Genomic DNA, 25,386 nt, shown 5'->3' on the forward strand with positions numbered 1-25,386 from the left:
CAGTAAATTCAGGCATTAGTCAGATCCCACTCCAAAGCCAGCAGACTGTGCAGAACTGCATTGGAAATGTGTGTTTTCCATTGCAGAATCTCAGCATCAGCTATCAGACTTCCTCGCTACTTTATGTTGACTTCTCTCTCTCTTTCTCTGTCTGTGTCTTCATGCACTCAAAATCTGCAGTGTATATGTTGCTCTCTTTCTCAGTTCAGTTACAATTAGTTCCAATCACTGCTTCTGTCTAGACAGAGAAATTCAAATATATATTTGTTTGCAAATTATTCTTGCATTTTCTTTCTTTCTTTCTTTCTTTCTTTCTTTCTTTCTTTCTTTCTTTCTTTCTTTCTTTCTTTCTTTCTTTCTTTCTTTCTTTCTTTCTTTCTTTCTCATGTAATGGTAAATTTAGAATGCATGCATTGTTTGCAGTTTATAACTGGAATGTTTTTTTATGAAAAGCCTAAACTCACATGTTTATCTTGGCTTTGTCACACATGGAAGAATTTTCCTATTTCAGCCCTCACAGTGACTGTAACTGCAAGCACTTACTGTACATTTGCTTACACCATCTAGGCCATTTAAAGAAACTATCAATCAAATTCCAAAGAGGGAAGCTTCTCATTACATATTTTTGCCCAGTGTTTTGTTTCTTAACTGACAACCTCAACCTGCATTATTTTCTTCCCTGCTTAGAGAGGACAGGAAGTATGCAGGCCAGTGATCATATGTAGTTTTAGTTCACTGTGGTCTGAGTAAATAAGATTTTATTAACATAGCACCTTTTTAAAACAAAGTTACAAAGTGCTGCACAGGATACAGATACAGAAAAATAAACAACATACATATACCGTTATATACAAAAAATAAATTAAAGCCCCTTTACAGGGAAGGCAAGTTGGTACAGATAGGTCTTGAGATTTTTTTAAAGCTGTTTACAGACTCAGCTGATCGAACAGAGGGAGGGAGACTGTTTCAGAGGGATGGGGCCCTAACAGCAAAAGCACACTTACCCTTGGATATGCGGAGGAGGCAGGGTATAAATAAGAGACCTCGGTTGGAAGATCTGAGTGGCCCAGAGGTGAAGTAAGAATGCAAAAATTTGGAAATGTATGAAGGGGCAAGACCATGTAGGGCCTTGTATGTGATAAGCAGTATCTTGAAGTCTATTCTATACTTTACGGGGAGCCACTGAAGGGATGCAAGGATTGTTGTCATGTGGGATTTACAGTTGGTTTTGGTTAGCAGACCCACATGAGGATGTCATTTGCCTCTCTTAGTAGTGCTGTTTCTGTACTATGTTGGTTGTGAAAGCCAGATTGGAATTCATTGAAAATATTGTTTCCTTCAATCACCTGCTGTACAACGATTTTTTCAAGAATTTTGGAGATGAATGGTAATTTTGAAATAGGTATGTAGTTATTTGGTTGAGTTGGATCAAGGGCAGGTTGTGAAGTTTGAGTCTTTTTGAAACTATAGGACTTTGTTCTTTGTGTATGCAGTGTTCTGAGGGTTGAGTGAGTGCTTGACTCTGAAGTGTAAGGGTAGGAGATAATGAAGGACTTTGTGTGGATTCACCCACACCCCCCAAATCAGGAACACCTTCTCTCTTCCCTTTCATTACCTATTCAAAGGCTTGGCAAACAATATAGGATAGTTCGCCTTAGCAATTAACACTTCCTTTTTAATGTCTGCCCTGAAGTGACATGGAAAGACTATTAAATGTGCTGGTGTTGAAATGTTGTTGACCCTTCATTATGTTTTTTTTAAATTAATACTTATTTGTTGACTGTTATCACTGATTTTCTGCACCCACAAGGAAATCTTGCAGCTATTTTCTTCTATTTGTCCCTTTTGGTGCTCTGTCTCTGTTTACGTCTTTTTATTTTTGTCACACATTGTTGTGGACTCTGCCTCTCTCTCAATGGTCTTTTTTCTCTTTGTCTCTTTCTGTCACTATCGCTGACTCTCTATCTTCCTTGCGTCCCTTGTCTTTTTGACGTGGTTCTGAGACAAAGCTGTGGATTGATGGTGACATGACAGTGTAGAGTGTACTGCATTGTCAGGCAGCTACCCGTGCTGCCCTCGGCAGTCCTGACAGTGTTGTCATGGATGAATGAACACACTGTTTTGACACAGGGTGCGACAGTGTCAAAAATAAAACTCTGCTCTATTCTGTCAAGTTTTATAAGTTGTTAGACCTTGTAAGTCTTGTAGGACCACAAGAAACTTTGAAAATGTTAAAGTTGTGCACATGAGTCTGTAACATCTATAAAGAGTTTCTTATTGAATATCAATTATAATCCAAAAAAAACATTAGAAACTTACTTATGAGATGATTGAGCACCTAAAAATAGTTCTGAACTCTACTTATGGCAAGAGTTGCAATGTTATTTTATATGCTTAACTACTGGAGCAACTGGGACAATAAATTCCTCATTTGGGACCAAGACTGAAAAAGTTTAATAAGCCAGTCCTTCGAATAATTGCAACCAATTAATTGTTCTTCACTTACACTATTCAGTGGCACTATTCAAGTAGTCTTCAGTGAATTACTAAAAGAGGTCATTGTCAGTACAATTAATTTTTTCATAAATTTTACTGTGTGGATAACATTATCAGGTGGTGAGTGTGTCAGATGTTGTAATGATATGTGATCTTCCACTGTCTGATTGTATAACCCATTATTGTCTTGCATTCAAGACTACTTAAAATGTTCAGTGGTGTGAAATGAAATATGACTACATTTTTGCTGAGCTGTATTAACCCATGATACTTCTTACATCCTGGAATTGTATTGAAACATTAGCTTATCAAACACTCTGCCAAGACACTCTCGGCACTATTGATGCTTTGCTGATTTCAGAAGCATAATTCTTTCAAAGGTAGAAGGCTGCAGGCTACTTAAGTGTGACCTGGCAGAGACTGATGTACAACACTTAGTGATAAGATGCTCCTGTAATTATTTGGGGAACCATAGAGAAAGAATATGCTGCTCATGATGGTATCTGTCTTTTTGTCAGTAAAACCTTCAATTTTATGCACAGCAATGCATAATAGTGATTTCAAAGATGTGGTATAGACCAAGGCAGGTTAATTACGCTACTGGAAAAGGTGGTTTTAGTAGCTGAACACTGTTGGCTCCATATAATGACAATATTATATGTATTTATGATATAAACTTTACAAATATTTACATTGAATATATGCTGAAAAAACTAGAAGGTTATACAGTATATTTCCCTTATTTGCACTGAACTTTGGCCCTGGACTGTTTTTAGGATATATTGTTTCACCCTAATGGCATCTTTTCGTGTTTACATCCAGATTTCTGGTTCTTGCTGCTTGGCATCTTTACCCAGCTGTATATCCTTCACTAAAATACAACACTAACAAACAGGGAGGTCTCCAATAGTTCAGCTGACCCGGCTAATAAAGCAAAGCTGATTTTGTTATTGGGCGATTTTAATAACACTAGAGAGCTGGAGAGTCAATTAAAAAGGATTAGCATGCCCCCAATCAGCTCAGAGCCTCTTCATGCTTTAATGATTATGGAGTGTCATCAGCACTCCTACACTGTGCAGTGAATCAGCTTTGACATATGCACACACACACGTTGAAACATTAGAACAAATGCCTGTGCATGCACAACTGTGTGTTATAAAAGTACTAAAAGGGTTAGCTTACCACTTTTAACAGAAATATGTACTGTGCATGCATGCACAAACACATTTTAATACTTGTTTTAATGTTCACCAAAAAAAAGCTTTCTTCTTTTAGGTTTTACTGTCTGTGTTTTGTACTAAAGTAAATAAGTAGCAATATTTCATAAAAAGCAAGAATTGTGAAACTTAAATATGTTGTTTTTTGTACATGTACGTGAGTTAAATGAGGGATTTTGTACAGTTTAGTTTGAACCATGACCCCTGTTTACATTGACTGACAGCACTCATGGGTAAATTAAGTTGAAGAGGTTTTCACATTTTCAAGTTTTCATTTTTTACCTTCTGAATTAAAAAGCATTATTTTTACATTACACTACTAAAATACTTTGACAAAACTGAACTGAATTTGAAGGAGAGAGAGATACAGTACATCAAATTGCTAATTACCCTGAGTGTGTGAAAACACGGAAAGACTTGAGGACACACATCTTTGTCCTACTGAGAACGGAGTGAGAAAATTACCTTGACCATGACATTTGAGAAAAGAAGAGAAACCCATTGTTATAAAACCAATAACACACACCTCCGAGTAAATTAATGTAATTGCTCTAGGCACAATTTCTGATGACCCCAAGAAATCAGAATTCTTGACTGTAATTACTGTGCATACACGCACCGGTCATTTCATTATGTACACATGTACAATCTAATGCAATCCAATACAACAGCTCTGCCATAAATTCTACTTTTACAAAGCTCATACATTTTCAGTTTTTTATATATTATGTATACTTTGAAAAATGTTCATAATATTTTGTCCACCCCATGAACATACATAAGGGTGGCAAAATATTAGGAACATAATAATATTCAATATAATACACTCCAGTACAACCATCCACTAGCACTTCAATAATGAACATAAAGTAGAATCTTCACCTTTCTGATAATATCAACAAAAACTGAAAATATATAAGCTTCGTAAAAGTAGAATTTATGGCAGAGCTGTTCTTTGGATTGCACAGGTGTTCCTAATAAAGTGCTTGGTGAGTGTATAATAAATGTATATGTGAAAGATCTAAAAATGAAATCCAATTAGGACAAGTCGCTTGGGTGCATGGAACAACTTGTTAGAGGAGTGTTTATTCAAAGATGATTCAGACATTATAGATTTTTTAGGTCATAATGCTGAAACACTTAAATTGTTCTTTAGCTGTATGTGTCTTAGAATTTCCTTCCACTCTTCTCATCTGTACCTTCTTTATTTATTTCTTCTTTGAGTCTGTCTCTTTCACCTTTCTTTCCGTCCTCTCTCGTCTTCTGTTGTTGCCATTAGTGATGTTAAAGTACTTAGTGAACTGGAGGGTTCAGCAGGAAAGGCAAAATACATCACTGTCCAGAGAAATAAAGAAAGCAACAGAGACACAGATACAAAGGGCTTCAACACTTTTACCGCATTGACCCGTAACCATGCACAGGGCTGTTCTATAATTTAACAACCTGTCAATCATTTCAGCACTAGCTCACAGCAACCAGGGAAGTCAGTTAGGCAACAACACCGCCTTTAAAGACTTGAGGAAACTCTATAAAATCTCACTCAAGGGCACTTTCTGTGCCTGCTTAAGTTTAGGCATTGAATTTATCATTATTAGTAGTACTTATAGCAGGGGTGGTAGCAGTTGCAGTAGTAAATGTAAAGTAGAACTAGTTGTAAAAGTAATTTGTTTCAGTATTTCATTATGTAATAATCCTGACAATGAGTGTGTGTGCGATAACATTCTGTCAAATAATACCAATAGTTTTAGTTATGTTTAAATAAATAAAGTAATAAAGCAACCAAATTTAATGAAAACATTAATAGTTTTATGTTTGAATAGTCTGACAGCTTGCATCAATGTCATCGTATTTTAGTTAGCTCTTATGAAATATTTATGTTTGAGAATACCTCTAGAACAAATACTACCTTATTACATTCCCTGGTTTGCAGATCAGACTAGAACACCATGCTATGTTAGAACAGAGGAGAGAACAAGTTTAATATTTTCACTTTCTAACTTCCAATTTTTTCTCACAAGTAGAAAATGTTCCCTTTTTGAACTTTTTCCCTGGTGATATTAGAGGTGTTGATTCTGATTCCAGCTGTTACTAGGTCAACGTCTGTTTGGGGAAATGTTCCCCCAACATGTCTGAGCTGTTGAGTGGATTTGGATGTTTTCAGTTTTGCATCCTCCTCTAATGATTGGAGCCCAGGGTCTCATTTCAACTTTCTGTCCTCTCAACACTCTCACTTCAAACTGTCATCTCTTAATTTTTCACGCTCCATTCAGCCACCAGTTATCACCTATCACAGTCCTGACCCATTTTCATCTTTAGAGCTCTGACTGTCTTTCTATTTGTTTGTCTGTTTATTTTATCTTTTTTTTCATTTACTCTTTATTCTACTTTCCTCTTTTCCTCCTTTCTTCTCATCAGTTCTTGATTCTCAAACAAAATTAATAAGCAATGACTTGTAAGTTTGGCTATGAGTAAAGACATGCTACCTCATTTATTGTAGTTTACAAATGCTGATGCATTTCTTTCATCTTTCACTAAAAATGTTATGGATAGACCAGTCCAACCAAATACTGGTAGAAATATCTAATTATAAGCAGCCATTAATCTGGCACATACTAGTGAAAAAGTTGAATTTTACATGAGCAGGTCACCATAGATGGCCACCCTCAAAAAAAATAATGAACAGTCCATAACTTTAAAGTCTAATGTCTCAGAGAGAATTAATGAATTTGCTCCCTGAGCTTCAGGCCTGCCTTTTTTTCCTCTCAATGTCTCAGTGCCTCCCTGTTCTCTCCCCCAAAGCTACCTGGTTGTCTCCTCCACAAGCATCCCAATTTGCAGTACATTAAAAAACCTCAGGCATCATACTTTCAGTGATCTGTAATGGAATGTGTTTAAAAACCAAGAATCTCCTCAGCTCCCTCTTATCTCCTCAGCCGAAAGCTCAAAATCTAACAAGTAGAGAATAATAATTTAGTACAAACATAAGGATGATGGTAATTTATTGTAAAAATTGCAACTGTAGACTAAAAAAAACGACACAGTGGGTGGTCAAGTATGACATGTAGTTACCTTTGAGTGACAGATGCCATCTAGTGACCATAGTAATCATGACCTAGAGCATTGTCGTATTTCCATGTATATAAGTTGACAATTTTCCTAATTCGTAGGAGGCATTAACCCAACAACGGACTTTGCCACAGAAGACTGCAGTTCGTTTCATGTTTCCATCACGTGTCACATTTCCAGCCAGTCCAGACAGTTTTTTAAAAAACTTAACCATGGTCGCCTCCTGACCTTAACCCCATGGTTGTTATTGTAGCAATGACAACGAAGGTCACTCAACTTTAATGAAGTAGTAACTTTAACCCACACCACATGTTTCTCTAACCTTAACAAAGTGATCATTTTAACCCAAACCATGATATTTCCCTAAATCTAACCAAGTGTACCTAAACCTAAATTTCCTCTAAAAATACAGTTATTGAAACAAACGATAGACTGCAGTTAAACATTAAACTTGTGAATATTGAAACTGCAACCAAAATTAATCAAGATTCATCATGCTATGTGACATTACTTTTGACAGTTTAAAAAGGTCATGGAAAAATCGCCTCTGGTCACGTTTTGTTTAACCTTTTAACTGTGGACAACTTTATTTCCTTCTCATCCTTTTTTACTTGTGTTTTCAGTTCAACTTGTTCGTATCTTCAGCGATTATCAATTTTTATTTCCTGGAAATAAATGTGCAGCTTTAACGAAAATCCTTCTTGTTGGCTGAATTGTATTTTTCACCTTGCAATGTTATTTTATTGAACTGTGTGTCAGGAAATGGTTGGAATTATCAGGCTTCAGAAAATTCAATATCACAACTCTTTGTTAATAGATGTCTCTGCCCTCAGCTTCATAGTTTGCGTATCAGCCTTCATGTTTTGCTATCTACCACCTCTTTCATGTGTTCTGAACTTCCATTTTCACCGTCACTGCCCTTCCTCTCTGCCTCCTTCTCTTTTCTCACATCTCTTTTTCCCATCTGCTCACCAACCACCTGCACCACGTCTCCAAAGTGCAGCCCATCTATCAATCCCCCACGGTGGTAGTCTATAATGCCTGGATCTCTGCTGCTTGAGAGGAGGGCTGGGGAAAACTAGCAGTAGCCCCATTTACTGGTGGATTTTTTTTTCTTCTCACGCACACACTTACAGACAAAAACACATGCACACACACTTCATGTTTTGACACATGGGATCTAGGATAAAATATTACCCTCGCCAACTTCCTTCTGTCTTCTACTAATTTTCTTTCACTTCTCCCTCCCTCTCTCCCCTGCATTCCTCACATGACTTTTACTTTTCTTCTCTTGTTTTCCCAAGTGTTGGGCCTAATGGATTACCCCAGTATATCCTCCGCATCTAGTCTATCCATTCCTTTTTCTCTCCATTCAGCACCTCAGTCCCTCTCTGCTCCCCCGCCATTCTTCTTTCCCTAATTGTTGACATAGTATGGAAATTCCAAATCGTGCTCCCTCTCCTTCAGTCTCCCGCACCTCCTCATTACCTTTTCATTTGTCCTTTTCATTACATTGCGTTCTCTTTTTCTCTCCCTCCACGGTCTTCCTCTCTCCCTTCCTCTCAGGCTTCCTCTCCCTATTTGTTGACATTGTCGGGTTAGCTTTAATGGATCACCCACAGATATCTGCTCTTAGCTTGCACTCCCTGTTTCCTCATCCTCCTCCACCATAATCACTGCCTCCCTAACTCTCTATCTTTCCCTCTTTCTCTTTCTCTCCTTCCTTTACCGTTGCCGTGGAAATACCTTTTCTCTATCCAACACTCTCTTGAGATTGTTCCCCATCCATCTTTCCCTCTCTCTGTCTCTCCCCACTCTTGAATGTTGACATGAGAGGGTGAGTCTGATAGATCACTCCGAAGCATCTGCACCTGTGTTAAATCTCAGAGGTAACACTGTGTGTGTGTGTGTGTGTGTGTGTGTGTGTGTGTGTGTGTGTGTGTGTGTGTGTGTGTGTGTGTGTGTGGTGTGTGTGTTGTGTGTGTGTGTTGTGTGTGTGTGTGTGTGTGTGTGTGGTGTGTGTGTTGTGTGTGTGTGTGTGTGTGTGTGTGTGTGTGTGTGTGTGTGTGTGTGTGTGTGTGTGTTCACCCTATAGAAGCCAATACAGACTTTCTGTTCAGTACATCTGTGACCTCCTTTAGTGCCGAACAACTTCCTCGTCTTTCCTCTCCTCCTCTCTTCCTCTCCTCCCCTCTCCTCATACTCCTCACCTGCTTTCACGTGTTCTCCCTTTTCTACTTCCGTCCTCTCCTTTGTATTATTTATAAGTTTACATTGCAAAAAGGGGAACTTTTAGCTTTGTCACCTTATTTTAGTTTTAGGGACATACTACAGTATGTAGTAAGTAAGCAGCGCTGAATCTTGCAAAACAAATGCTGCGTTTTGATATAATGCAACACCGTGACATTTACAAGTACAAGTCACAGCTGAGTAAAATAATACCCATGTATCATGTGTACGTGCTATGCATCATTCATTGGAAGTGTACCAAGGTGCATTGGAGTAGTAGGTTATAAATAGGCCTCTGAAGGCCTGTCCCAGTCCAACTGGTTGTCCTCCTGTGTCCCAGTTCTGTCTGTGCGGGACACCTTGGAGAGCTCTCTGCTATTCCTCACACTCTGGTGCACATTGGGGATTCTATCTCTTATATATGTGCTTCTCCCTCAATGCCCAAGTACATTTTAATTCCTTGTGGTGCGACTCTCTTTTAAGAACATACACTGGGAGTCCTAGTTCTTCTTATGTACAAGACCTCAGAGAATTCTTCCTCTTTCCTTCCTCTTATCTTTCACAATCCAGTAGATTATATATGGTGTATATATATTTTTTTCTCTTTTTTTAAATACTTTAATATGAATGTATGCTATGGAAAGTAGTCTTTATACTTCAGCAAGTCTCTCCTCTGTAATGGTGACTAAGCCACAGTTCTGTATAGAAGGCTACAGTCCACATTTTCTACATTTTTTGCTGTATAAACATTCAATTTTGCTAAAAAATCACCTGTATAAATAATAAGTCAGAATACTGTATTAGGCAATATGGAAGTATTACATGGTATGATCTTTACCGTATCTTTGCCTGTTATCTGCTTTTCTTTGTAGATTGTTTTATGAAGCGATGCCTATATGTCTTTTGATCACATTGTAGCAATTACTTGATTTACTTTACTTGGTTTATAGGAGGTATATATGAAGTTATAGGAAGTATGACTTTGAGACCAAACTGCTTTTTATCAAAGGTGTCTTTTAGAACATCAGTGAGGGATGATTGTCGATGGCGACCCAGTTATGTCAATGTGGTTAATTGGGTCTTTATGTCACTCGCCTGGATCTAGTTAATTAAGCTGTCAGAGCCTCTGAAATCCCATGTTGGCATGCACACACACTGACATCCACACATACACATGCACACTTCTCTTACATCCTATATATACGCACGCACATGCACAGTGACCTTATTTTAACCTGCACAATCTGCCCAGTCTGCCCAGTCCTGGCATGTATTGTATTGTAGTGGGGTTTGTGGCTGTTGTAAATTCCCCACAGTAGCAGTGGGCAGCAGGATTGTCCTAATCACCTCCCAAGTGTAGCGGGGATGCAGACAGAAACACCAGGACATATGGCCAATTAAGACAGGGAAGTGAAACGGCACAGATATACTGTAGGTAACTGAAAATCACACCTCACACAATCAATGTAATTCATGGCAAGGTCATCATTAACAACTGTTCCTTGCTACTGCGTGGACATTGTGAAGAATTTTAAATATAGCCTGGATATCAATCAATTTCTTGGGGCTGTATTTGTCGAATTCGTCTGTTTTCTTTTTTTTTCTGTCTGTCTAGACTGTTTCTTCTATCTTCTTTTGTCAATCTGTCTCCTTACATATGCATCTCTCTGTTTCTTTTGTCTGTTTATCCACTATGTATTTGTTGAACAGCCTCCTGTCAATAATGTCAGCTCCCTTATCATACTCCTGAACCGTTTTTTTTTTTTTTTTTTTTTTAAAGCAAGCCACAGTTATTTGATGGCAATTCAAATGGAAACCCTTTGTCCCTGCCTCTCAATGTCCGATGTCTCTACTCATTTCTGAAGCATCTGAGGTGAACTTCACTCAGAAGTGACACTCTTTTATAAATATGTCTGAAGCTGGGTTAGTCAAAAAGTAATGCTAACAAGTGCAAGGGACCAAAACTCAATGGCTTGAATGAAAAGGAAGATTGATTTTGTTTGTCTCAAGGTAAGGGATGACTAACAGGAAAGCGCGGGTAGAGGAAGAGCACATCACTGCAGTAGAGGTATCTGTAAGGTGAAGCCCTTGAAGTTGAGAGGACAGTTAGACCAGAGGTTTTGTTGGCACCAAATGTAGCTATTTGTATTTATTACAGTACTATAAATTGGCAGGTATGGAGGTGCCAAGAACTGAGGTGAGCTAGAGTCATGGCAGTGTGGAGAAAAGAGAATGAACACAAACACACACACTATATCTTCTCCCCGCAAATCTCATTTACTTCAGCTTGGTTTCCCAAATCAATGGTATCTACTTTTGCTCGTGCAAATTACAGGGCTTCTGGTTATGTGAGAAAACTTACATATACTGTAACAGGGCGGTTGTTTGTTTCATTCTGTGGAATAGGTTGGATTTTAAACACACATGTGCAGGAAGAATAGATCTGAATGTAGTAAGGGAGAATCTTAAAATATGATGCATTATATAACTGTTTAGTCTAGGTAAGATACCATAGTTTCTATACAGATAGAAACATATCTCAGTGGTATCAAACAAATTCAGTGTGACTAGGTGTCACATTCATATTCATTTAGGATATATGAATACCATCAGGATGTTTCCTCAATGAGACAACTGTGAATAAGAAAGTAGCTTTCTTAGGAAGCACATCATAAAGAGTGAATTCTGGATTCATTCATTTAGTTTTGAGTGAGCTACCGCACTGAGGCTGAACAGTACTTTTTTTACCATTAAATTATATAAACTCCAGATTACAAAAGTACCTTATCATAAAACACACCAGGATTACTATAAACAATAATTACTCCTGCAGCTCTGTTGCCACTTGAGAGCTGTTAATGAGTATTTCAATCCCTAATACTAATGACGGGATTAGAAATTTCTGAACTAAAATGATCACTAATTTGATTGAATTTTAGCCTGTCAGATCCAAAAATGTTAATAAATAAAATAGATAATAAAATAAATGCTCAACGGTCAAGTTTGTATCTACTGGGTGAGCTTTTTGTACAATACATTTAAGTAGTTTCCACCATAGCCGCATGTTTCCATGGCACCTGTCTGTGTGTTAACTCTGAGATGACCACATAAATGAGGAATAAAAGGACACTTCCTGGTGTATCACGGTAATTTCATTTGATACATTTAGAGTCTTTAAGTGCTACATGTATCTGATGCTGAGGAGAGCAATTTGCGACAAATTGTTTTTTGTTTGTTTGTTGTTGGGTTTTTTTTTCTATTTCCATGATGGTTACTCCTCTGTAATTGTTTGAAACAACAAAGTCCTTTTGTTCATCTTACCACAATGAGCTAATTGTTTTGTCTAATATCAGTGCGCATACACACGCGCGCACACACACACACGCACACACAATATCTTCACCATATTCATGTGCGCTGATGGATTAAATTTCTATTAGCTTTCCTCGATTGAGTTTGAAGATTGTTGATTAGCCAGTAATGGCCTTTGTTACTGCACTAATGAATAGCTTGATTACTATTCTACTTAGCTACACATCAGGAGGTGGGTGATGTGTGTGTGTGTTGGTGTAGGTGTGTGTGTGGCATCTGTTGGTATTATCCTCTGATAAACACACACACACACGCACACACAGTTATAGTCAGTTGTCTGGGTTTGTGTCAAGAAAGCTGATGGCAGCAGAAGAGAAAGATAGATGGTCTGCTCTGCCAACACTCATCTCTCTCTCACTCTCTCTCTCTCTCTCTCTCTCTCTCTCATCTAGTCTGTCTATGCCTCTCAATATGTTTTCTCCCAACTGCTCTCTATTTCTCTAGCCTTCTGCCGCTCGATCTATTGTCTTTTCTTAATGCCTCCATTCTCATCTTTCTCTTTCTGACCCTCGCATCCTCTCTCTCTCTCTCTCTGTGTTTCTTTCTTGCCTTCCTGCTTTAATGTCCTCACTCTCTCCTTTATCTCTGTCTTGCTTTATTTTCTGCTGACTGGACTGACCTGGCTCTTGAGATCTGGGTTGGCATGTTTTGTGTGTGTGTGTGTGTGTGTACTGTTAATATGTCTGTGTGAGCATACGTGCATGTGTGAGTGTTTGGTAATGGAAACAAGCATGCCAATTACAGCGATGACTCTCTAGATGCCAGTCAGAGCCAATGATAATGAGTGTGGCACATCTGGCAGGTGTGTGTGTGTGTGCCTGTCTGCCTGTGCCTGTATGGGGGATGGAAAGGGTCACAGAGGACAAGATGCACGCACATACGTTTGTGTTATTATTATTAATGTGTTATTATTTATTAAAAGTCCCACATGTGCGCACGTATAGCGTCTGTGTTATTAGTACAACTCAGCCATTCATCTGCACGTGTGACTCCTAACACATAGGTGTGTGTGTGTGTGTGTACATACGTCTGTATGTACATCCTGCGACTGCACATGCGCATGTGTATGTGTGACTCTTAACCCAGGCTTCGGCTGCCAGGAGCAAGTCAACACTGTTATCACAGAGGCAGGAGAAAACCAGCCGTTTATCTAAATGTGGACCACATAAATAGCTTAGTATGATTCATTATTGTTGTTTTATCTGTTTTCATCATTTATGGAGCTGTATTTGAATTTTTATTCTTTGTTATTGCTTCAAGCGCTTCTGTTTTTTATAGGACAGAAATTTTGCTTAGCATTTGTGCTTGGCCATAGTAGCGTAGCGGTAATGTGCAGGTCTACAGACCATAATATCGGCAGTTTAAACCCAGCCTCAAGCATATTTTCTTCAGCTTCAGAATCACCATTGTCTGGCCATATTTTTCGATCATACTGCATAAGACCATAATTCCTTCAGATTAAGACAGCTAACTTGTTTGTTTTTTTAATTTAATAAAAGTGTAACAGTGTATCAGGCTGCAGACTTGAAGAATGCTGAGTTTGATGGAGAGAACCAATGTTAATTTTGTGGACAAAATGGATTTTTCAGGAGGCTTGTGTGTGGACTTGACACTAGAGAAGGTCCTTGTGTTCACATGTGGTTTGGAGGTCCTTCCCCATTTGGGATTTCAGTTCTGTATTTCAATAAAAAAAAAAATTCTGGAAGTGAATATTTATTGAATTCGGTGACAGTAATTTGTCCCTTTGAAACCAGTCACAAGCTGATGACTCAGGTTAAGATATTTTATTCAGTAGAAGTTCAAACAGGACTTGTTGAAAGCTTACAGGCTTTTTAATTGAATTTTGTTCAGAATTTCCACTGCTTTTACCTGTAGGAATTTAAATTGAAATTATGTGTAGCCTAACGTTTTGAGGTACAGTATTTGCATTTTCTTTTTTAAATTAATATTTTATTTATTATATATGGGCAGTAATGCTAAAAAGGGCTAAAAAGAGAGCTAAAAATAAGCCATTATCTAACAGTATGCTACTGTAAAAAAAGCCAACTTACTGTGAGGGAGATGTTGATAATTGTCCTCTTCTGCACGAAACATGATGGAAAACTAACCAAACAATATGATAGGCATTTTCCATGGATGACGAAAACACGCTTGACAGCTTATTTGAACCACCAACGTGACAATTGCCAGTCTATTACTTTACCAGTAAGCTACTGTGACCTGATGGTGATGTCAGCCAAAATTTGCATCCTACAACAGAGAGGAGCACCTGAATGGATTAAAAAAAAAAAAAAAAGAGTCACATGTGTACACCCACGTGCAGTCACAGGATGCATTAGGAGACACACGTGTGCACTTAGGTACACACATCTGGGACTTTTGGTAAATGATCACACAAGCATATGCGCGTATGTGTGTGCATATGTCGACAGGAAGGTGTGAGTGTGTTGACAGGAAGGGCAGGAAGCTGGGTGTTATGATGTGAGCTTTGGGAGAGGACGATGAGGACAGGGTTAACTGACTGGGTCTCACCTTTACACCCTGAGTGTAAAGGTAAGGCTGACCCAGTCCAAAAACTATGAATTCACTCATTATAAATCCATGTGTATGCCTTTAGTTTAACTTTGATGCATTTTGACATGCAAGTTAAAGGGGAACTTCACTGATTTTACACATCAAAGTATGTTTACAGGTCTTGAGGAGTAATAGTGCCTACAATATGTGAAAAAAGTGGCTCCAATTGACTGTAATTCAAAAAGCATCAACTTCTCTCTAGAAACACTAAGTAAATACTTTTTTTTTTTCAACAAGTCATTATGGTCTCAATCGTTAAAATAGGGCCCTCTACTAAGTGTGCTGGTGGTCATTAAGGAAATAATTGCCCTGTTAATAAGATTTTAAGACTTATAGTAGGCTTTGATGTCTCCCGTGTGGGTGTTGATTGACAGCTGTGATTGACAGTTCATTCACCTGCTGCTCTCCCCAGCTCAGGGACTCACACTGAGTCGGACTATCGTTGCAATATTTAGGTAACTTTAATGTTGCTTGATTAGGATACCTGCCCTGTTAGCACAATTTAGTTAAAGTAAGCCCAGGTTTTGCCAGTGTTAGCTAGCATTTGCTTCGGTCCGAGGTAGCAGGGCGTATTTCCAGAGCGTGAAAGGCAACACCCTACACTCCTTATTTGGAAGGTCCTGGCTCCAAAGGGAAAATATGGCTTTGACCATTAGCAGCAACTCTGGGCTTCAAACCAGCTCCAATGCAAATCAGTGGGTGACATCATACCCCCCCCCCCCCCCCCCCCACACACACACACTCTCTCTCCTAAGCCCCTCCCACTAGACAAGCACAGGCATATGCACGCGCTTCATACACACACGCAACACAGCAGTACTACTGCACTCACTCACACACACAATGTCCTCTCAAGGCACAACAACCTTTAGTAAACAGTAAATGGTAAACAGGATTGCCTCCAAAACCTCCTCAGTCACCAGTGCGTTAGAGAGCTGGACCCGCAGCTTTGAATCAAGTCCCAGAGCGATGAGCAGTACCAGGGCGTAGAGATGGCTCAGTATCCAACCTGAAGTTGCAGTGATGCATAAAAATCTATCACTGCTTTTCACTTCTGGGAACCGAGTTCACTTCCATTGAAAGTCTCTCGCTCCGGCATTGTTAATAACATGATGTGCTGTTCAGTTTGCCCCGCACTACAGGCAATAGTCCGATGAGTGCACATTGCTTTTCATTCTGCTTTCTGTTGATATTTCCCATCTTTTTCTTCTCTCCTTCTGCAATTCATGCAGTCCCATCACTTTCTATCTGTCAGTATCCCACTGCTTGCCTGGCCTCCAAACTTTCTGTTTTGTCTGTCCTTGTGTCATGTCCCCTGGTCATGCATCATGAGTGCATGGGCAGAGTGTTCACAGATAGGCAGGTAGGTAGGTTGACAGGCAGGTAGCCTGTCCGATCATTTTATCCGGCTTGAATGAAATGATTGGACAGGCTTATTACAGGCCTGCAGCAGCTTGGATACCTTTTTTTTTTCTTTTTATTGCCAGAGCATGTAATTTATTGATTGCTGTTGGGATGTACAGAGAATTTCAACAGATATAACAAAAAATGCTTGTAAAATACATTACCTGCCCTAGCTTTAAGCAGCTCAAGGCTACGATAACTACTATACAGTCAACTGAATCGATTTGAGTTGCACTGTGAGTAATAGCGGCAGATCTTGACAAGGAAGAAGAATGCATGGAATAAAAAAAGACAATACTGTATGTATGACAGTGTCATAGGAGAACAATGCTAAATTGGAGGAGTTCTCTTGTTAAGGCCATTGACCAACTGCACAACTTCTTAACAGAACTGACCTTTAAAGGGGTCACAAAGTAGCACCCAAAATGACACAAGCTGTAGCTAATACAATTCCATACACTGCTAGTCTAGTTTAAGGGGGAAAAAAGAACTGAAGGAGAAAACACATCTATCTAGAGAGGAATCAGCGAGAGATACACCATACAGGTAAGGGGGGTAAAGCTGCACATTCATAACTCAGATGCAGTCGTTTTACTTTGTTGTTTTATCAATCATGGTTTAAAGTTAACAAAATGTTGACTCATAAATCTAAAAATAAAATGATTGTGTCTGGGTTATGAATTTACGAGGGTGTGTTTTAACCTAAAAAGTGCAGTGCCAAAACCCTGTGGTCTGCCAAAGAGGAGTTCACTCGCTTTCTCTCCATTGATGTTTGTCTTGATTATCAGTTCACTGTCTCTCTCCTTTGCTGTCCAACACCTTGGTCTCAGCTTACCATGAAATAAAGCGACAAAGCTTCCCGGGGTGGAAGGTGGAAGGTTGGGATTATTAAAACACAATACGCACACTCAGTCCCCATCCGCTCATAGGTAGAGTAATCACAACGAGAGCTCTTTAACCCACTCATCTGTGGTCTTATAGGCATCGAGATAATATAGCTAATCAAGGGGATAATCCTCAGTGACGAACATATTAACACTTCAGTGATTCACAGACACACACACACACACACAGGCTCTCACACACACAGTACAGCTTGATTGCAGAATCAGATTTTATTGTAACTGGTCTATGTTGTTTTTTGTCATATTATTATTATTATGTGTGTGTGTATGTTTGCGACTGTAGCTATTTAGAAAAATTAATCTTGTGATTCAGTGGCAGATTCTATCCATAGACCTCGTATCTCTGTGCTGTTATCAACTCCCATATGAGATGCTTTGTAGTGGCTATACAAAGCATGTCATATTTTAGCATTTGTCATAGATATTCTTTGCTTTGTTATCTCACTTCTTGCTCTGTGGTCTGCCATTTGTTTTGCTTTTGCAAGATTTATACTGTGTTTCTCTTTGTGACACAGTGTGACTAAGATGTTCCTGCTCTCAGTAACAGATATGAAGCAACGCTTTGCGTTTCAAAACATTTTGTGCTGCTCTCCAGTGCAACAAAAGAGAATATATATCTCTATATCTTGGCCTACTTTTATCTTGCACAGCATGCATCCGAGCCTTTGTTCCACTGCCAAAGACAGATGCATATCTCAATAGATTGTGCAATACATAACACTTTTCTTCTGCCGTGATATTGCACAGCTTGAGATGGGACATTTGTCCTTAAGTTGTGAGTAAGAAAACATATGGTAGTATTTACATATCTGAATTAATCATTCCTCACTACACATATAATGAAATATGCAAACAGTACAAAAAAGTCTTTTTCAAGCAAATGCATTATTTAAAGCTGGGGAAATACAAACTTGTATCTAGTATTCAGAGGCACAAGCTTTGAAATATACAGTACCTTTAGCCAAATTAATGTCTCACTCAATGGGTCTGTGACGTCCCGCCCCGCTCCCTAGGTTATGTTTTTCATTGTTGTCATTAATTCATCATTTCCTGTTTTATTTTGAAATACTCACCTCCTTATCTCAATTGAGATACTTCTCTTCCTGCCCTTGTGTGTTTCTTGCCTGTGGGATTAACTATGTCTCAATTCAGGGGCCGCATCCTTCAAAGGCTACATTTGAAGACCGAATGCGTCACCAGCGTGACCAAGGCTGTCCCATTTCGAAGGCTCCTTCAAATGTGGCTGAGAAATGCAGCCTTTTTTTTCCAACGGATGGATCCTGCATGGCCCAACCTATCCCAGAATGCATTTTGCACCAACCAGCAGAGATATGGCGGAGATTTTGAGCAAAGCTAAACTGTTGTAATTTTCGCTGTAGAACTGTTGCAATTTTATTAAGTTTTAATATTTTTTCAGGCGAGAAAGTAACCATTTAGATTTACAATATGTAGTCAGTTTATCCAAATAACGCCTGTTTGGAAATTTGCCCCCACATTTTCAGACATGTGAGGAGGAGCCACTGTCCGTCAACATTCCAGGGAGACCATGATCTAATAAACTGATCTGTGTAACTCTTTGGTGATTTACCACCGGCTCTAATGTCTCTCTAGCATTTTGATATATGATGTAATTCCTTTTGGAAGATAAATGTTGGTCTCAGATGAAATCTTACAATTGTAGCTGCCACATTAGTTTGTCTTAATGTAAAGTGAAGCTTCATGTTTTTGCTGGACAGAACAACAGCGCTGCCTCTGGGGCTCTATATGTACAGACATACACCACATTTTAGTAAATATAAAAGTATTAAAATAAACAGATCTATATTAAATTTAGTTTTATTTTTTTAAGCTACATGTTTGGATTTAGTTTGGATTTTTATAATAGCTACATTACAGACTGCATCTCTCTGTCAATGAGGTTATTTTTTGTGAGAAAAGAAGTGTAAAGCTGAGCAGAGAGAGAGAGAGAGAGAGAGAGAGAGAGAGAGAGAGAATGAGCTTCTTTAGCTAATGAAGGAAAACATGAGGTTGCAGATAGAGGCAGAGGAGAAGACAGCAGACAGAGAATGGACAGGCTCTTCTTTCTACTCGAGAGATTAGTTGAAAAATAAAAAATATTGAATGAATAAATTAAAATAAAGTAAGTGTTAAATACATTGTTTATTTCATTTACAGCGGTCTTTACAACTATTTACAACATAAATTAAGTACATAAGAAGTGGAATAAGTCTTAAATTCAATTTTATAGATATTAGGCCTTAGAAAATGTGTTTAGTTTGGTTCAGCTGAGCAGGGAGTCCCTTGTGGTGCTGCTGGACCTGAATGGGCTGCCACAATAATAAAATTAAAATTTTTGGTTCCATTTCTACTAGCTGTGTCCTGATTGTCAACTGCAGCTTTCGAGGTTGCTAGGCGACAGGAGCGGTGCTTGGTGATGCAAAGGTAAGGGCGGGAACAGCTGGTGACGCAAATAGGAAATCTTCTGTAGACCAGACCATCTCATTTACCAACACTTGGTTCGGCCTTTGCGGTCTACGAAGGACAAGCCTTTGTAGACCACATCCTTCGAAGGATGCGTCCCCTGAATTGAGACACGGCTTTAGTCTACCCCACCTCGATTACTTACATCTGCCCCTCATTTTCCTTCCCTCCCAAGTGTATTTAGTCTGTGTGTTCCCTCTCTCAGTGCCAGTTCATCTTTGTACCCACTATCAAGCATTCCAGCCTTTTTCCTTGTGTGTAGTTCTCCTGGTGTTTTTGATCTCGGCTTTCTGCTTTTTTTTTTTATTTTTTTTTTTACCTGGACCTCGCCTTTGTGTCTCCTTGCCGGATTTGTTTGCCTGATCTTCTGACTGACTCCCTGTGTATGGAACCTTTGCAAGTAAAGACTGTTTTTGATCAAGATTTCTGTCTCTGAGTTGTGCGATTGAGTCCTCTTGCTAGTTATTTCGCCAGTCGTTACAGGGTCAAGCAGAAAGAATACATGAAGAGAGTTTGTAATTGATCAGACAAAGCCGTTATCCCTTTGAAAAGAAAGCAATTTGATTTCTTTGTTTAAAGAAAAGAAGGATGGACTCTTCCTGAACCTTTTTAAAAATCCTGTTACAGTTGAAACGAAGGGCAAGGCTACATCTTGTGTATGTGCACGTGCAATTGTGTCAAAGGGGGGGGGGTGTGTTTGTGCATGTGTATGTGTGTGTGTGTGTGTATGTTTGTGTGAGTGATCACACACCACCAGCTTTGGAAGTATCTTCACACATAATGGCATGTATAATGCCATTATTTCATTTCTACACCATGGCAATAAACCAAAGGTTTATGGGTGTTGTTTTCTGTGTGTGTGTGTGTGTGTGTGTGTGTGTGTGTGTGTGTGTGTGTGTGAGTCTAGTGGTGCATGGATAAAGCAGAAAGACAGGTGATGTGGGGGCGAGAGTTAAAATAACAAATACACATTCTCCCCTGGGGTTGGCTTGATCCAATCAGCCACCCTCTGCTATTCACACACACAAACACACATACACACTTACACCAGCTGTGGCTAATGATGCGATGGCAGTGGTAGTATAGCCACCACATGTGGTCTCTTTGTCTGAGCCCAGCAGAGCACCACATCAGTCTCACATGCTTCAACCTTCAGGCTACTTCAAAGACTGGGGCTATTTTCAGGGAAATGTTCTGATCACATACTGTATTCTGGAGCAAACATTACTGACTGGAATGATATTCTTTGTTTTGTTTTTTTGTTGTTTTTTTTTTTTTAACAACAATCTCAAAGCTATACACCAGCCAAATAGATTCAATTACATGTATGCATAATCCCTATGATGTAAATTACTTTTGATCAAATGACTGGTGCTGCTTAATGGTGTATTTTTTTTGTGTGCTCTCTTAACTAATCATTTAGACAACGTTCAATTGTTAACGTGACAAAGTTGCTTTCACCGATAGAATGTGTCTTTAAAGAAAAAATACCTTTGGTTTGGAGCTGTTCTCAATCATAAATAAAAAAAAAGTGTTTTATATGCTCAAGGCCTGTTTCAAAACATTCACACACAACTGTTATTTTGTGTGTGTTACTGTTTCAACACTGCAGTAGAAATTGCCAGAGTAAGCAAGTTATAAAGCAGAAGGTTCCTCGGGGTTAATTGGAGCTGGACTTCAAATTACTTTTTAAAAGAAGGTAGACGTGTTTGCCCTCATTGGTTTTGCTGACTGACAGTAGTTTATTGACAGTGTTTGGATGTAGAAAAGAACTAAGAAGGAAAGTAAATGGTTGAATACAAGGACACTGGAGATGCAACATAGAGAAAGTATGGAAAAATAGTGATAATAGAATTGATGGAAGGATGGATAGAAGGGTAGTTTAGTGGATGAATAGTGCTAAAACACATCTGTACAGAGAAGTCTTTGATATTTACTGAGTGTAGCATTATTTTGTTAAGTAGAGATATCAGAAACAACGTGCACCACATCCATATCTGTCACATCTTCTCTTTCTGTTATTCTCTCCATTTCTTATATTTAGGTATAGAAGTAATTTTATAGTCACAATCATGTGTGTCCATGACCTATCAGTGGTCCATATAAACATTTGAAGTGTATCATTTAATGTATTTGATCACTTTTTAGATGTTTTAGCAACTACAACACAAGTTGTTCCGCATAAATATCAAATGGTCTCAATGGGTTAGAAGCAAAACAAGAACAGGTTTTTAGCTCCTGACCAAATATTGTGACCACAGCCTACATTTGTGCAGAATGTGTTCCCAGCATGTGTGATTGTAACAATAACTTAATATCCAAATTTATGGATTATTGTTAGAGAAGCTGAATCTCAAAGCATCAAAGTTAACAACAACTAGTTTGCTCTTCTCTTTTATCTCCATCATATGCCTCATCCTGCGCTTTTTCTGTCTTCCATTTTTTTCATAAAGCAGCCATCCCCTATAGTTCTTTCCCTACAGACTCTCTTCCAGTCTTTCAAACTCTCAAGTGTGCACACAGGGATACATATGCACATAAATTCTAAAACACATTCATTCTACATTTAACAAGCGCGGCTTTCAGTTTACTCCAGCTCATTTGAAAAGTTGCATTAGAGCTTCAGTTACAAAATATACAATGAAAAAGACACTTAATTTACAGTAAGTCATTTAAGATGTGCTTTGTTGGTCCCTTCAAACAGTACTTTACATGGAAGTGGTCAGAGGTGTCCATGCCGTGTGATAATGGATGATAATAATTGAATCATGGCCAAGGTGTTTCTGTTTTTAAATTTTAAAAAATTCAGATTTTGCAGGATAATGTGCCCTTACATCAGCTGAGGGACATGATAGTGACTTTAGTCCTCAAGTCGGCCTAACAGAGCAGCGTTGGGGAATGCGAGATGTAGGAGACATTGTGGCCATTCCTGGCACATGGTTGGTGAAGCTTATAAAGAGCAGCCCATATCAGTTAAATTCCATTTGCACCAATAGGCTTTCTTGCTGTAGTCTCTTAGGGATCATAAGGTAGCTTGAAGTGATACAGTATTTCACTTGGGATCAATTTCCTTTTTCAACACTGTTTTCCAGTTTTATCTTTCACCCTCTCATATTCCACATCCCCTGGGTTGTCGGTTCACCGCCAGCATACAGATATTTTATCCTGGTGCTTTGATCATCAAGAGGCAAATTCAGGTCAGGGGTGAGGCACTTCTTCATGGCTGTAGGCTTTGAAAAGTAAGTCAGCAGGAAAACTTTTTTTCTTGTTATGTTTTATTGAAAAGTTTGGGTTACCTGAAGTGTCCACAACTTAGCTACAACATTCCCACAAATCAAAGATACCTTTTCTAAACTGATCTAAACAGTCCTTAATCTCCTCATGGCTAAACAATCTGAAGTATTTTTATACTTCACATAAGTCAATTCAAGTTGTTTATTTATTAGTACTCTTGAAGTCATTGACATCACTTCTAATTACTGTTCTAAGATACAAATGTACTTCAGACTATTAATACAAAGAATACTTGATCATTCAACAGCTTGCAGTTGCAGTGATTTTAAGCCATTGTTTTATGAATAGGATGTTAGCAAAGGTCTACTGGATTTGTGGTGTTGATCTGCATTCAACTTTAAATAAATACAAATCCATACAAAGAGTCTTTTTGTTTATAAGATGCATTGCATTTGCTTTTATTTGCTAGAGAGCAACTATACAAGAATAAACTCCTTGCCTGACCATTTGTGCTGTATATTTATATATATATATATATTGTTTGTTTGTTTGTCTTTCCTTTTTTTCTCTCCATCATAACCTTTACTTTGTAATAGAAACTGAAAGGTCACACAGCATCTCACTTAAGATTGAGAATTCAGAGCTAAGGGGAGCCTCTTGGCCAAAGTGCACTGCTGAATCTCTAAAGATCAGAGAGAGAGAAGCAGGTAGAATTACTAAGAGAGAATGACAGCCAAGCTTGAGCAGGCAGTAAACTGAAGAATAACACTGAATTTCCTCTTTTCTGCATCTGAGATTTCCATTTCCTAATGCGAAGGGAGGAGGAAATTAAACAACGTGAATTAAACAACGTGGCTCGGACATTTATGTGCCTGCCATAAAGCTTGGACTGGCTGAATTTATGAGGGTTTGGACCAGTAAATACAGCACTCAGGAAATGTGATTAGGCTCATAAATAGGATAGTTTCCCGCTGTCCTACCCTTCACCCAAAGTACTTTTCGAAAGCATATGTTTGGGATATTTTCTCCTCTTTTTCTCCGTTGCCACCCTGGGGCTCCATATTCTGAAGCTGATACTTAACTGCAGCTGATCTTTAAGATCTAACTTTTTTTCCAGTTTATGTTAAAACATCCTCCCATATGCAATAGTTTCATCATTCATGATTATTATTATCACTTTTTCCTGCACACTATTCCCCAAATTACATTTATTTGCTTGTAATTTTTATTTATATTTTACAATTTACAAGATAAACCAAGGTAGATTCATGGTTGTAGTGGTAGTCATGGAGTCATGGTAGTAACTGAGGTAGTAACCTCATAGTTTTCCTATGTGGAGCCATTGAAAAATAAGATTACAACAGCATTCTATTATAAGTCTGTCCATCACTTATTTATTTTTGTCTTCAGGAAAGGTTGAAAAACAAGTTTATAACAGCACCTGAACTTGATTCTCCTACTTTTCTTCTTTTACTCTCAAAGATAGACTGTTTTAGAAAAACATCACTTTCAAACCCCTTTTTTTTATTCCATTGGTTCTTTTTTTACATTCTCTTTTTTCATCAAGCTTACAAGATAGAGCTTAAGTTGATGAATACTTTGTTTTTGGCTTTATGGAAACAGCAAACCTTCCCATCATAACATCAGATTAGACATGCAGTTTCATATTGTCATTACACAACAAAACCATTTACTATCACCTCTTCTTTGCAAAATGTTTCTGATCTATGCTATTTTATTTGTTTCTCAAAGTTAACGTTTGGCACATAAAAACCTTTGTATCGTCCTCTCACTGTCTACCAGGTGGAGTGGTTGAAGAACGAAGAGATAATTGACCCAGCAGAGGACAGAAACTTCTACATTACCATTGATCACAACTTAATCATCAAACAAGCGCGTCTGTCTGACACAGCCAACTACACATGTGTGGCTAAGAACATCGTGGCCAAGAGACGCAGTACTACAGCTACTGTTATTGTTTATGGTAAGTTTTGATGCTCCTGTGAGTGTCTGCATGCATGCATGTGTGTGTGTGTGTGTGTGCTTCTAGCTAAAAATCTCATCACATATATATTATTTATTTCATTTTGTGTCTAATATTCAAAATGTTACCAATATGACACTTTTTTAAATGCTTTTTTTTTAAGCTATTTTCTAGCAGCAGCCACCCAACAATATCTCTGATCAGCCAAGCCAGCACCCATCTGCCACATGAAATTAGCTCTACTGCCATGCCAACACGCTCTCTTTGTGATTGGCCTGATATTCCCACATCACCCTTGACCTCACCCAATTAAAATCCACCAATCACACCTTCAGTTTTAAATTAGAACACTTGGGCTTTCCAAATGTCTCCGCTTTCAGCCAAGAGTCTCACCACCAAATGAATTGTGCAGCATATGGCATGA

General features: G+C 38.5%; 1 protein-coding gene across 3 annotated transcripts in view; it reads left to right on the forward strand.

Annotated features, from left to right (window-relative positions):
- The window catches only part of unc5ca (unc-5 netrin receptor Ca), a 213,366-nt gene that overhangs the window by 132,558 nt on the left and 55,422 nt on the right, over positions 1-25,386 (forward strand). For all 3 annotated transcript variants that reach the window (XM_044373067.1, XM_044373084.1, XM_044373075.1), the window contains exon 5: positions 24,782-24,962. In XM_044373067.1, coding sequence (XP_044229002.1) covers positions 24,782-24,962 — 181 coding nt within the window. The remainder of the gene's footprint in view (positions 1-24,781; positions 24,963-25,386) is intronic.

This window comes from Thunnus albacares, chromosome 2 (assembly GCF_914725855.1).
Source record: "Thunnus albacares chromosome 2, fThuAlb1.1, whole genome shotgun sequence".
NCBI lineage: Eukaryota > Metazoa > Chordata > Actinopteri > Scombriformes > Scombridae > Thunnus > Thunnus albacares.